The sequence below is a fragment of the Macaca fascicularis genome, chromosome X (assembly GCF_037993035.2).
Source record: "Macaca fascicularis isolate 582-1 chromosome X, T2T-MFA8v1.1".
In the NCBI taxonomy this organism is placed as follows: Eukaryota; Metazoa; Chordata; class Mammalia; order Primates; family Cercopithecidae; genus Macaca; species Macaca fascicularis.
This window is the reverse complement of record NC_088395.1, coordinates 41582878-41597775: the sequence shown is the minus strand read 5'-3', so window position 1 is coordinate 41597775 and position 14898 is coordinate 41582878. Positions and strand designations below refer to the sequence as shown.

The 14898-nt window shown below is 37.0% G+C and overlaps 1 protein-coding gene and 1 non-coding gene across 26 annotated transcripts in view; both read left to right on the top strand.

Moving 5' to 3' along the window:
* The window catches only part of CASK (calcium/calmodulin dependent serine protein kinase), a 413308-nt gene that overhangs the window by 346316 nt on the left and 52094 nt on the right, over positions 1-14898 (top strand). For all 25 annotated transcript variants that reach the window (XM_005593339.5, XM_074030323.1, XM_005593338.5 and 22 more), the window contains 2 exons: positions 4049-4237; positions 11993-12071. In XM_005593339.5, coding sequence (XP_005593396.1) covers positions 4049-4237; positions 11993-12071 — 268 coding nt within the window. The remainder of the gene's footprint in view (positions 1-4048; positions 4238-11992; positions 12072-14898) is intronic.
* Positions 10838-10944, top strand: LOC123571456 (U6 spliceosomal RNA). Its single transcript, XR_006695619.1, has one exon. It is a non-coding gene; the product is annotated as a U6 spliceosomal RNA (small nuclear RNA).

Below are 14898 nucleotides of genomic sequence, written 5' to 3'. Positions count from 1 at the left end.
GGGTTTCTGTGTTGGAGATGGTTACATACAAGAGGACTTGCTTGTGGTTGGGATATAAGCTGGTGTGATTAAACCCATTTCACAATTCAGAGAGGAAATTGTGCTCTAACAAGGTAAAGAGACTTGCTTAAGGTCACTCACCTAGTCAGTGGCCTCAGTGAGGTTCAAGCCAGATCTTGCTGGCACCAAAGCCCATGCTCTTAAAAGTCAGTTGATTTAATGCTAATCAGTTTTCTAATAAATTTAAGTTGAGCTCATTGGTCATTCCCAAATAAGCTTATGTGTGGATAATATCTTATGTGGGAAATATAATTCTGAGATAGAGATAGATAGATAGATATAGATATATATATAATAGATATAGATAGATAGATATAGATATATATATAATAGATATAGATAGATATAGATATATATATAGATATATAGATATAGATAGATATAGATAGATATAGATAGATATAGATAGATATAGATAGATATAGATATATATAGATATATGCTATGTTAAATGAGCTTTTAGATGCTGAGGCTTTCTATCTTATAAGCATTTTTTAAATCATAGTTTCAAAATCTTGGTATTTTTAAAGAAATATTAATAGCTAAGGGGAAATATGTTAATACTTATAATTTTTTTATTATGCCAAGGTTTGGGAGTTATTCTTGGCATATTTATAATTTCAGACTTATTTGCTCAGTCATCCAAATTTTTCTTTGCTTTCTGATTATTATAACATGAGGATTTAACATTGAATTGCCCAACACTGAAAATGCAGCTACTTGTAAATATTTACAGTAACTAAAGGGAGAGGAAATAAGGGTAAATTTAAACAACTTTAAAACTCTGTGGTTTTTTTTGTTTTTGTTTTTGTTTTTTAAGAGACAGGGTCTTGCTCTATTGCCCAGACAGGAGTGCAGTGACACCTTCTTAGCTCACTGTAGCCTTCCTGGGCAAAGCAATCCTCCTGCCTCAGCTTCCTAAGTAGCTGGGACTACAGGCATGCACCACCATGCCTGTCTACTTTTTTTTATTTTTTGTAGAGACTGGGGTCTCACTTTGTTGCCCAGACTGGTCTTGAACTCCTGAGCTGAAACAGTCATCCTTCCTTGGCCTCCCAAAATGTTGGGATTACAGGCATGATCTACCACACCTGGCCTAAAATCTGTATCTTTAGAGGTCATCATAAAAGAATATTATCTCACTGATTCCTTTTTTAGTTGTTCCATTTGAAAGGCTGACTTTTTAAAAAGAACATTCCCTTTGCTTGTTGCAGTTGTAAAATATGAAACATTAAATAGTCAGATTTTTTCACTCTAGTCTGATGTTGTTAGTTGTCTTATACATATCCTTACTATAGTACAAAAAGTGAAAGTGTTTTTTTCCTATTACGTGATTGTTATGTATTTAAAACTGACAGCTATTTCAGCTTAGTAACAACTGCTCACTCATATGTCTTAACATATTTGAAGAAAAACGTTCAAATTTTGGTTTCTCTATTTTTTATTTTACATACTCTTTTAAGCTTTTAAAAAGATAGTCTGTAAGTGGCCCCCTTTTTCTGTTTGGATATGAATTAGAACTTTAGGTTAAGTTTCATTTTATGGTAGCAATCATTTACAGTGCCAAATTGTGGTTAATATTGAGTATGACCTTATTTGGTGACATCATTTGAGCATATTTCTTTTAAAGTCCAGTTTGGGTATTATTTTATTATTGTGGGCTTATCCTTCCTTGTAAATAATGCATTAAATACAAATGTTTGCTTATATAATTTAAAAGAATGAGTAGAGGCCTGTAATCCCAGCACTTTGGGAGGCTGGGGTAGGTGAATTGCATGAGCTCAGGAGTTCAAGATCAGCCTGGGCAACATGGCAAAACCCCGTGTCTACAAAAAATACAACAATTATCTGGGTGTGGTAGCACATGGCTGTGGTACCAGCTACTCGGGAGGCTGAGGTGGGAGGTTCACTTGAGCCCAAGAGGTCAAGGCTGCAGTGATATGACAAACATAATTTTAGCAAATGAAATGTTCCAGTTTTTATGTTACCGATTTTTGCTTTTTGTCCTAAATCTTAGTTTCTTACGTGACCACAATTAAATCAGAAAAAGAGGGATTTGCCCACATAGCACAGCCTCTATACTTGGGCTCAGGAGTACCAGTACAGGGTGCAGTCAGGGTACTGGTGAGGAAGCCAAGGTCCCCAGGGCCATCACGGAGCCCTACTTTCAAGCTATGTATTGCTTAGTGCCCCTTGGTGCTCCTCACCCAAATCCCAGTTTAGACCAGTCTTCTGAGATTATGTAAAATATCTGCCATTTCCATTAGAAACCCAACTGTGTATAATATTCAAGGCATATTCTTTACTGGTGACAAATCAGCATTATCTTCTTTATGATTTTACCAGATTGTTAACCTTTTTTTTTGCCTAGTATGCATGCCTTTAAAATTAAAATAGCCAAGTCATGACTTTTTTAAGCCTTTTAATAAAATAACTTAATTTCAGATGCTATGAGTTACATTTTTAAAGCAATTTTAATTGCATTTCATTATCTGCAGATATCTCATTACCACACAGATCACAAATTAAAATAGAACCGAATTTATAGTTAGCACACAAGAAAATATAATCTGTGTAAAGCTCCAGACATTCCGATAGCTATAGATTCTCTTTGAAATAGAAATGTTCAAATATTTATGCTTATTAAAAAGGGTTTATTATGATGGCACAAAAAGTGTGGTCAGTAGAAGGACATTCTTTTTCAGGGAAACAAGGTACTTTTTTTTTTTTTTTTTTTTGAGACGGAGTCTGGCTCTGTCGCCCAGGCTGGAGTGCAGTGGCCGGATCTCAGCTCACTGCAAGCTCCGCCTCCCGGGTTTACGCCATTCTCCTGCCTCAGCCTCCGGAGTAGCTGGGACTACAGGCGCCCGCCACCTCGCCCGGGTAGTTTTTCGTATTTTTTTTAGTAGAGACGGGGTTTCACCGTGTTAGCCAGGATGGTCTCGATCTCCTGACCTCGCGATCCGCCCGTCTCGGCCTCCCAAAGTGCTAGGATTACAGGCTTGAGCCACCGCGCCCGGCCAACAGGGGACATTTTATTGTTGAAGTTCACCAAGCTGACAAATAGAGATGTCAGTACAAAGAAATCACTTTCTCTTTGTTAATAGGCTTTGCAAAAAGAAGTCATAATAATAATTCTCAACTTATTTTTTATTTAAACAAGTGCTCCAAAAAATATAATGAACAAAACAATTTAACATGTTTAGAGTTTGAGTTCCATATCATATGTGATATTTTGGAAGATTACATTTTTAAGGTACATCTGTATGTATATTTTTTCTTTTTCTAAATCATATGCTATAAATTATTTTCATCCTTTGAGTTATATAAAAGTGTCATTGTAAGTGCTTTGATGAAAGATATTTGCTCAATACTCCAATTATTGCACCATTTCTTTTTAAATTTGTTTCAATTCCAAGCCCCAGCACAAATTTGCCAACTCTATTTATAGATGGTTCTTTTGGCTAAATTATTTGAAATTGTACCGTCTGCTTTCATTTGAACAAGTTAGTTGATAACACTTCTGACCCAGATAGTCATCAAACACATCTCTTCATTGATTCACTCATTTATTCACTCGTGTTTTTAAAAATCTATTTATCATGATTATTTGTCACAAAGAAATTGAGATATAGTTGTATGTCGATATTACATACTTTATGTTCTCTTTAGATGAGTGATACCTTTGAGAGGAAAAGAATGAGATATGTTTATATAATAAATTTGTTGGCCCCATGTCTACAAAAAAAACTTTTAAGAATTAGCCGGGTGTGGTGGCATGCACTTGTGGTCCCAGCTACACAGAACGCTGCAGAGGAAGGATCGCTTGAGCCCAGGAGATGAAGCCTGCAGTGAGCTGAGATCTCACCACTGCACTCCACTCTGGGTGACAGAGTGAGATCCTGTCTCAAAATAAATAAATAAATAAAAATAAATTTCTGCTGAAATAGTAATGTTATTAATTTTTTTTTTCTTCATAAAACATTAGGCCTTACTTCAGACACACGACGTAGTGGCACATGAAGTTTACAGTGATGAAGCATTGAGGGTCACACCTCCTCCCACCTCTCCCTACTTAAACGGCGATTCTCCAGAAAGTGCTAACGGAGACATGGATATGGAGAATGTGACCAGAGTTCGGCTGGTACAGTTCCAAAAGAACACAGATGAACCAATGGTAAGTAGGAAAAGAAAATTTTCAATACTCTCATAAAATCCCAGCATGGGTTAGATCAGCTAACTTCAACCTATGCTACTAGGAGTTGGGGAAGGAGGGAAGACATTAATAGTTTTAAAGAAATGTTTCCAGATCTTCAGTTCCCCCCTGCCCTTCTTTTCTAGAATTGTTCTGCCTGACACTGTGTCTTAGGCATGCTGGTTCTCTTTCTCACCTCTCCTTTCACAATTGCCCTTCAACCAAAAAAAGGGGAACATACTGTAACATTCCTCCAGAGTGTAAAAACCTCTGGGGCAGCAAAGAAAGGGACAATTTGACGTATTTGTATTGGTATTGAAAAAGTGAATGTCTAGTAACATTGTAAAAATCATCCTTTTATAAATCTTATAGTTTTCAGATCTTTTGCCTTCAACAAAATTAGATGAAGATTAATTCATGGGGCATTCAAAGAATTGAGTAACATTGCTGAAATGAAATTTCTTCCATTCCCACCTACCCACTTAATATGAATCAGTTTACTCAGTGCTTGGGAGTAGAGCTGGAATAGAATTGATGCTGAACCTTGCCTCATCATTCTCATAGAATTCTCGTGGACTGAGAAGATCAAGGAAAGGCTCCTTGATGTTAACTGAACAGAGCAAGGGGAGTGAGGGAAGCAGGGGGATACCATTCAGGCAAACCAGATAGCACATGTGTAAACCTGGTAAAGGCTCTTATCATAGTTTCCCAATGGAAAGAAGGCACCATGGCTGAACTGCAGACAGCAAGGTGAGTGGCTGGAACAGAATCATACAAGTGTTGGAACACATGTTAAGGATTCTGTTCATTATCTTAAAAACAATGGGAGGCTATTGAAGACTTTCAAGCAGGAGGATAATATCAGATTTTCGTTTTAAAAATATCACTCTAAAGAATGTATGAGAGGGGTCAAGAGTGGATGTACAGAAACCAGTTAAGAGGCTGTTACTGCAGTAGCGCAGGGCAGATATCATGGAACTCTGAACTTGAGGGATGGATGTCAAGATGGAAAGAAGTGAACACATTTAAGAAATAATGAAAGAGTAAGTAAAATCAGTAAGCCTTAACAATGGATTGACAATGGGACTGAGGGAGAAGCAAGGATCAAGGACAGCCCTTAAGCTTTAGGTTTCTAAAACTGAATGGACGTTGAGACAGGGAACATCGGATAAGTTCCAAGTTGGAGGAGAAACCATATCTTTACAAGAGGAAAAAAATTCAAATTTACGCATTCATATCTTTTTCCTGAGAGCATAGAAAAGGGATATTAGGATATAGAAAAACAAATTTACCTACTTCTAAAAGTTGCCTTTTAGATTAAGGGAAAAGTTATAAAGCAGTGATTCTATGACCACGATTTTTGGCGAGCCCTCAGCTTAGACATTTCTTATCCTAATTCTCATTTAGTAATCTTTGCCCGTTATACAGTATTATCTTGCAGCACATGGGGGCATGCAGATCACCTCACCCCTTCTGGTACTATCCAGACAACTCTTTGGCTTAAGAGAGCATAGGCTACAGCAGGTTTTGGGTGTCTTGGGCAAATCACTTCATGTCAGTGGGCCTCAGCTGGCTCATCTCTAAAAGCATAGTTGACTAAATGAATGATCCCCAGGATCCCACCTAGCTCTGAAAGTCTCTGTTTCAAAAAAAAAGAAAGGAAACATAGACTGAATAAAAGCGTAAAACTACATCCCTGAGTTACTTTTCAGAAAGCATAAAATGGTGTTGAGTCTCCCCTGAAAGTCTCCTTCCAAAAGCTCTTCTGCCTTTAGTGATCCTAGTGAAGAGGTATATTTCTTCTCCTTTTGATGAGTTTCCATGAAAACAGGAATTATTTTATGTGAAATATAAAATATATATTTTCAATAATAGAATATAAATCTCTAATACACTTAATACAACTTTATTTGCTTTCTTAGTTGTCTTATTCAAAGCATTATGTTACTGTGCAGGATATTCCTATGTGATCTATTTTGTTTTTCAGACCCTCTACAATGTGTCCATTCCCCAAGGGTGATATACTCCTGTTACACACCTCTGTTTTCCCATTTGTAGCATCATACTCATAATTATTTTTTTTATTGATTGGGATCCCCATAGTTGCAAGTGACAAAAACCAAGCTTGAACTAGCTTACAAAATCGAGGAAAGGCTTATATAAACAGGGAAAGGCCAGGAGTATAACCTTCCTAATATCCCCCCTCAAGCTGGTAGGTTCAGGAGTAGGCACCTAACCCACGCTATGCCAATCCCTTCCCTAGAATTCGTTAACTTGGGAACAGAGAGAACATGAATCAGCTCCTCTCTACAGAGAAATATTTGGGACCTACAGAATAATAAATGTTAACTACAGTTGGTTTGAGGTGAACTTCCCCTGGCCATGAGAGACCCTTTTTGTCTCATTTGCTACTGTACCTAGCAGAGTGCCTGCCTCATAGTAAGTTCACGTTAATGTTAGTGGAATGAATACATAAATCTATTAGTTTCAAGGGTGGAACCTCTATTGTACTATCATTTCCCTTATGAAATTAGATTTGACTTACACACTAATTTACAGCATTTTTCCAGGAACACTTCTCTTAGTAGCCATACAAGCTGATTGAATGTACAAGTTGGAAATGAAACTTGAATATTACAATTGAATCTTAGGACTGGAAACATTTTGATAAACCAATTTTTCACATTGCTCGCCTACCACTTCTGAAAACTGCAAAATAGGAACCATGCAAAGTTATAGTTTGTGGAATGGTACAAATTAAGTTTAGAGTATAAAGTCTCAGATATTTTTATCAAGCTTTCCGACAGTGTTATTCTCTAGTGAAAAATAAGAGACACAGTCCCTACCCTTAACTGTCTCAAATTCAAGGCCACTTTCCAGCAAGGGAGCCTGTTAAAAAGTACAGATTTCTGGGCTGCATTCCAGGCCTCCTGAGCTTACATCTAAAGAGTGGGTTTAAGAGTCAGCATTATTTAAAATTTCCCTGTGTGATTCTTAGGATTAACCAGATCTAGTGCAAAAAATATGCTTATGAATGCTTGTTTTTTTTAATAGTGGATTATCAGAAAACAAAAAGTGATCTACTCTGTAGAATAGTATTCTGGCATTAAATGTGACTGTAGAACTTTCATTTCTGGCCAAGATAGAGTAACTGGGACCAGATTTATCCTCTCATTTGAAACAACCCAACATATAAAAAACAAAATTTCATGAAAGAACAGTTTTCAAGACAGTAGACATCAGGCAACTAAGGACAGTGATCTCTTATGAGACAGGAAACAAGGTGACCCATATGAATGCCCCACCATGCTGCCTTCAGAGAGTTTCCAGGCCATAGCACAGGGAGGGGAACTAAGGCAGAGTAGGCAGACTCCCTGAATTGAGGGGACACAGCTGTGAGTCTGGGGAGACCAAAGCAACTAGAGTTCACAGGACAGAGTACTGAAGAGGAGAGAGCTGCACACAGAGAGAACCTCAGATCTGTAGAGGATCTCCCTCAAGTATTCAGCAGAGTATCGATCATTGCATGTCTGATAGGAAACTCCCCAACACTGAGAAACTCCCCAACACTCTCCACTTTGAATGGAGAAAAAAAAACATCCGAAAGGATTGGAAGGAACAGCACCTGACACTATCTGTTCCCACCAGGCAGACTAGAAAAATTTCTAATTCGTGGCACATTGTGTAGAGTGCTCAGGGAAATCTTATCTCTGTCATGAGAAGTAATTAGCCACAAACTGACAACTGCTCCAAACCTGCCTAATGGATCATGAAAGCAAGACCTGAAGGATCAAACTATGTCCGAGTAACTGATCTAAGTCTCAGAACAAAACACAAGAATATTTTAGGAATACAAAAACATCAAGTATGCAACAAATTCACAATGTCTGACATCTAATCAAAGGTTACTAGGCATGTAAAAAGACCAAAAAGTGTGACCTATAATATGGAGAATAATCAATCAAAAATGACATAGAACTGACAGATAATAGAATTAGCAGGAAAATACACTATGGGATTAATGGCAGATTAGACATTTCAGAAGAGATTAGTGAACTCGAAGACAGAGCAATAAAAACTATCCAAAAGGAAATACAGCCAGAAAAAAATTTTTAAAGATTAAAAGAGCATGGCTGAGCTGTGGGACAACTTCAGTCAGCCTCATACATGGTTAATTGGAGTTCATGAAGAAGAGAGAGGAAAAGAAAGAAGAAATGTTTGAAGAAATAATGACTGAAAACATTCCAAACTTGATGAAAACTATAAACCCACAGATCCAAACACCATGGTAAACCCCAAGCACAAGAAACATGAAGAAAACAATACCAAGGTACATCATAATCAGACTGCTTAGAACCTATGACAAAGAGAAAATCTGAGAAACAGAGCAAAAAAAGAAAGAAAGAAAAGAAATTGGGAGACTGAGGTAGGAGAATGGCTTGAGGCTGGTAGGCAGAGGTTGGAGTGAGCCAAGACATCATGCCACCGCACTCCAGCCTGGGCGACAGAGCAAGACTCCATCTCAAAAAAAAAAAAAAAAGAAATTTTACACAAAGAGGAACAAACATAAGGATGACATCAGTGTCTTATCAGAAGCAGTACAAACAAGAACAGTGTCATAAAGTACTAAAAACAAACATTTCTCAACTTAGAATTCTAAACCAAGCAAAGGTATCTTTCAAGAATAAAGGCAAAATAAAAATGTCATCAGACGTACCAAAGCTGAAAGAATTCAGCCAACCCACACTGGAAGACTCACAGTATATTTAGGACATTCTTCAGGCAGAAGGAAAATGATAACAGATTGAAATCTGAGTCTACAAAAAGGGAATAAAGAGCACTGGAAATGATAGCTATGTGGGTAAATCTATAAGTTCTTTTTCTTATTACTTCAATCTCTTATAATTGGCAATTTAAACAAAAACAGCAGTGTTTTAGAGTTTATAGTATATGGAAAAATAAAATGTATGACAACAGTAGCACAAAGGTCAGGAAGAAAGACATAGAAATACTATATACTATTGTAAGGCTCTTATACTATATGTGAAGTGGTATAATATCACTTGAAGGTACACTGACAAGTTGAAGGTAGATGCTATAAACCCTAATGCAACCACTAAAACAATAAAATGAAGAGTTGTGAGAGAAAACACAGGAGAGAAAGCAGAATAAAAAATAATACAAAGAAGGGCAGAAAAAGATAACATAGAACAGGTGGAACAAATAGAAGTCAAATAGCAAGAATATATATTTATACCAGACTGTATCAATCATCATGTTCTACTTGTAAAACATGTACTTTATACACAAAGAATAGTTTCAAAGTAAAAAGGTAGAAGCCAGGTTTGGTGGTGCATGCCTGTAGTTTTAGCTACTTGGGAGGCTGAGGCAGGAGGATCACCTGAGCCCAGGAGTTCGAGGATACAGTGGGCTACGATCGCACCACTGTGCTCCAGCCTGGGTGACAATGTGAGACTTCATCTCTTAAAAAATAAATAAATAAATAAATAAATAAATAAATAAATAAATAAAAGTAAGAAGATAGAAAAAGATATACTATGATAACATTAATCAAAAGGAAGCTGGAGTAGCTTTATTGATATCAAAGTATATTCTCAGACCACACTGGGATTAAATTAGACATGAATAACAGAGAAATCACCAATTACTTGAAAACTAAATAACACAATTCTAAGTAACCCATGGACTAAGGAGGAAATCAAAAGGGAAATTAAAAAGCATTTTGTAATGAATTAAAATGAACCACAGTATATCAGAATTTGCAGGATACCACTAAAGCAGTACTTAGGGAGAAATATGTACCATTCAACACCTATATTAGAAAAGCAGAAACATCTCAAATCAATGACTTCAGCTTATACCTTAAAAGTAACTAGGGCAAAAAGGAGTAAATGAAACCCAAAATGAGTAGAAGAGAAGAAATAATAAAGATCGAAGTGGAAATTAATGAAATAGGAAACAGAAAGCAATAGAGTATCAATAAAACAAAAAATACTTTTTCTTTGGAAAGATCAGACTGATCAGGAAAAATGACTATACGATCGGGGGGAAAAAAACATGAATTACCAATATCAGGCATGAGAGAAGGGGCATCACTACAGAGTCTACAGATACAAAAAAGATGATAAGGAAATAAACAGATTTGTGCCAATAAATTCAACAACTTAGATAAAATGGAAAAATTCCCTGGGAGACAGAAACTACTAAAGCTCATTTAAGAAGGAATAAACTGAATTGCCCAATACTATTTGAAAATTGAATTTGTAGTTAAAAACTATTCCTCAAAGAAGACTCCAGGTCAAGATGGCTTCACTGATAAATTCTATCAAACATACAATAGAGAAATAATACCAATTCTATACAAACTCTTTCCAAAACATTGAAAAAGAAGAAATTTTTCCCAGCTCATTCTAGAAAGCCAGCTTTACCCTGATACCAAAACCAGATAAGACATTACAAAGAAAGAAAACTATAGACTAGTATCCCTCATGAATGTAGATGTAAAAATTCTAAACAAAATCTTAGCAAAGCAAATCCAACAATATATGAAAAGGTTAATATGTGCTCACTTCAGCAGCATATATACTGAAATATAAACAGTAAAGAAAATATTATTATGGCCTCTGTATAAGGATGACATATGAATGCATGAAGTGTTCCAGATCTTAAATATATATATATGTTATGAGCAAATGGTGATTAACCCAGGAATACAGCTTCACTTATAATAGCCCAAACCAGAAAACAATTCAGTGGGTGAGTAGATAAACTGATACGTCCATACAATGGAATACCACTCAGCAAGAACAAAGAACAAACTACTGATACATGCAACAGCATGGTGGAATCTCAAAATAATTATGGTGAGAGAAAAAAGCAACAAAAAAGAGTTCATACTGTATGATTTCATTTATGTACAGTGCAAACAAATCTGTAGTCAGCAAAAGTTGACTGTATCAGCATTTGACTGGTCGACAACTATATTATCAGCTTTTTGATTGTCATATTAGTAGTTGCTTAGGGATGTGGTGGGGAGGGTATGGAGGGATGGGAGAATATTATCAACAAGCATGAGGAAACTTTTGGGAATGATAGATATATCACTATCCTGATTGTGGCCATAGTTTCATACATATGTCAAACTTATCAAATTGTACACTTTAAATATGTGTATGTCAATAATATATCAATTAAAACTTTTTAAAAATAATAGGCAACATTAAAATTAGAGCAACAGGGAAAATAATCATAATTAGAAGATTTAAAAGCACTATCGGCCAGGCATAGTGACTCGCACCTGTAATACCAGCACTTTGGGAGGCCAAAGCAGGTGGATCACTTGAGGTCGGCAGTTTGAAACCAGCCTGGCCAACATAGTGAACCATCTCTTTCCTTACCCTCATCTCTACTAAAAATACAAAAATTAGCTTGGCATGGTGGCAGGCACCTTTAATCCCAGCTACTCAGGAGGCTGAAGCAGAAGAATCACTTGAACCCTAGAGGTGGAGGTAGCAGTAAGCTGCAGTCGTGCCACTGCACGTGACAGAATGAGACTCTTGTCTCAAAAAAAAAGAAAAGAAAAGAAAATAGTGTGTTAAAAGCATTATATAAAATGTATGTATTCTATTATAGCCTACCGCAAAATCATAAATATTAAGAAAAGTACTATCATAGTAATTCTACTTTTACTGAACTTTTTATTTTTTTTTTTTACAGGGAATCACTTTAAAAATGAATGAACTAAATCATTGTATTGTTGCAAGAATTATGCATGGGGGCATGATTCACAGGCAAGGTAAGTTTCATATATATTTCTTTCTTTGCCTTCCTTAATTTTTTCCCCTGTAGCCTAGTGAAGAAAATGTTTTTGTTTGGTTTGTTTTTGAGATGGGGTCTCACTATGTTGCCCAGACTGACCTTGAGCTCCTAAGTGCAAGCAGTCCTCCCATCTCAGCTTTCCACAGGTGCATGTCATCACACCCAGCTAACAAAGTATAAAGGATACATATAAAGGATCTTTTAAAATCATCTTTGATTTTAATCATTATTGGCCTCCATTGTTTCTTATTTATCTGCACATGCTCCAGCATGTAGATAATGAAGGGACAGTATATTAGAGTTCTGTTAGCCGGAGCATCTCTGTATCACTGTTAGATTACAACTTATGGGGACCACGGGAGATAAAGCAAATTATTACACTGGGCCTCAAGATGTAGGAGAGAGATCTGTTCTAGAGTACAAGATGTATGTAAATAAATAACCATTTAAGAACTGTTATCTCATTCATTTAGGAATTAGATATGCTATTTATAAATTAGGACGTCATAGAGTTAAGTAATATAAAAATTAAATGGTAAGAGATGTCAAATCAATGATTAAATTATTAATACCTGCCATAGTGAGTGCAGTCATTCTGTAGAGAGAATTCACTAAGAACTGGAATAGACAAAGAATGATGTGGGTTTTTTTCTTTCAGAGACAAAGTCTGGCTCAGTCACCCAGGCTGTGCAATGGCACAATCTTGGCCCACTGCAACCTCTCCTCTCAGGCTCAAGCAATCCTCCTACCTCAACCTCCTGAGTAGCTGGGACCACAGGCGCACACCACCATGCCCGGCTAACTTTTGATATTTTTGTAGAAATGGGGTTTTACTATGTTGCCCAGTCTGGTCTCCAATTCTTGAACTCAAGCAATCCGTCTGCCTCCTCCCAAAGTGCTGGGATTATAGGCATGAGCTACCCTGCCCAGCTTGAACAATGATTTTTTAAGAAGGTGCATCTTCAGTTAACTCTCAAGGATGGGCAGGGTTTGGACGTGTGGATTTAGGCTTTTCTTTGAAAGGACTGAGTTATATGCACTAGTATTTAGAGGATGTTCCAAAAATGATTCTTCTGGCAGACGCTCTGTCTTTGAGATAGGGTTATTTTTGTACTTAACACCTCTTTCCTTACCCCGGAGAGCAAGAAGTAACACTCTAAGCATTTTAGTGCCTTATTCTCCTCTTGAGAATAAGAGGAGACCACTGTGTACGCAACATGATGTCTGGCATCATTGCTGCTTTCGGAGGAATCTTTATGGGCGTAGAGAGTGTACAGCACTCCCACAGGAGGATATGTGGTTTTAGATTCCAGTATGTATTTTTTATTTGCTATTTTTAATAATTTTTTATATGTTCAGTAAAACCACAGCATCATTATTTCTTTTTTTTTTCTTTTCCTTTTTGTTTTTTATTATACTTTAAGTTCAGGGTACATGTGTACAACGTGCAGGTTTGATACATAGGTATACATGTGCCATGTTGGTTTGCTGCACCCATCAACTCATCATTTACATTAGGTATTTCTCCTAATGCTATCCCTCCCCCAGTCCCCCACCCCCCAACAGGCCCCGATGTGTGATGTTCCCCACCCTGTGTCCAAGTGATTTCATTGTTCAGTTCCCACCTATGAGTGAGAACATGCGGTGTTTGGTTTTCTGTCCTTGTGATAGTTGGCTGAGAATGATGGTTTCCAGCTTCATCCATGTCCCTGCAAAGGGCATGAACTCATCGTTTTTTATGGCTGCATAGTATTCCATGGTGTATATGTGCCACATTTTCTTAATCCAGTCTATCATTGATAGACATTTGGGTTGGTTCCAAGTCTTTGCTATTGTGAATAATGCCACAATAAACATACATGTGCATGTGTCTTTATAGTAGCATGATTTATAATCCTTTGGGTATATACACAGTAATGGGATTGCTGGGTCAAATGGTAATTGTAGTTCTAGATCCTTGAGGAATTGCCACACTGTCTTCCACAATGGTTGAACCAATTTACACTCCCACCAACAGTGTAAAAGTGTTGCTATTTCTCCACATCCTCTCCAGCATCTGTTGTTTCCTGACTTGTTAATGATTGCCATTCTAACTGGTGTGAGATAGTATCTCATTGTGGTTTTGATTTGCATTTCTCTGACGGTCAGTGATGATGAGCATTTTTTCATGTGTCTGTTGGCTGCATAGATGTCTTCTTTTGAGAAGTGTCTGTTCAAATCCTTTGCCCACTTTTGGAGGGAATTTTTGTTTTTTCTTGTAAATTTGTTTGAGTTCTTTGTAGGTTCTGGATATTAGCCCTTTGTCAGATGGGTAGATTGCAAAAATTTTCTCCCATTCTGTAGATTGCCTGTTCACTCATGGTAGTTTCCTTTGCCATGCAGAAGCTCTTCAGTTTAATTAGATCCCATTTGCTTATTTTGGCTTTTGTTGCCATTGCTTTTGGTGTTTTAGTCATGAAGTCCTTGCCCATCCCTAGGTCCTGAATGGTATTGCCTAGGCTTTCTTCCAGGGGTTTTAGGTCTAACATTTAAGTCTTTAATCTATCTTGAATTAATTTTTATATAAGGTATAAGGAAGGGATCCAGTTTCAGCTTTCTACATGTGGCTAGCCAGTTTTCCCAGCACCATTTATTAAATAGGGAATCCTTTCCCCATTTCTTGTTTTTGTCAGGTTTCTCAAAGATCAGATGGTTGTAGATGTGTGGCATTATTTCTGAGGGCTCTGTTCTGTTCCACTGGTCTATATATCTGTTTTGGTACCAGTACCATGCTGTTTTGGTTACTGTAGCCTTGTAGTATAGTT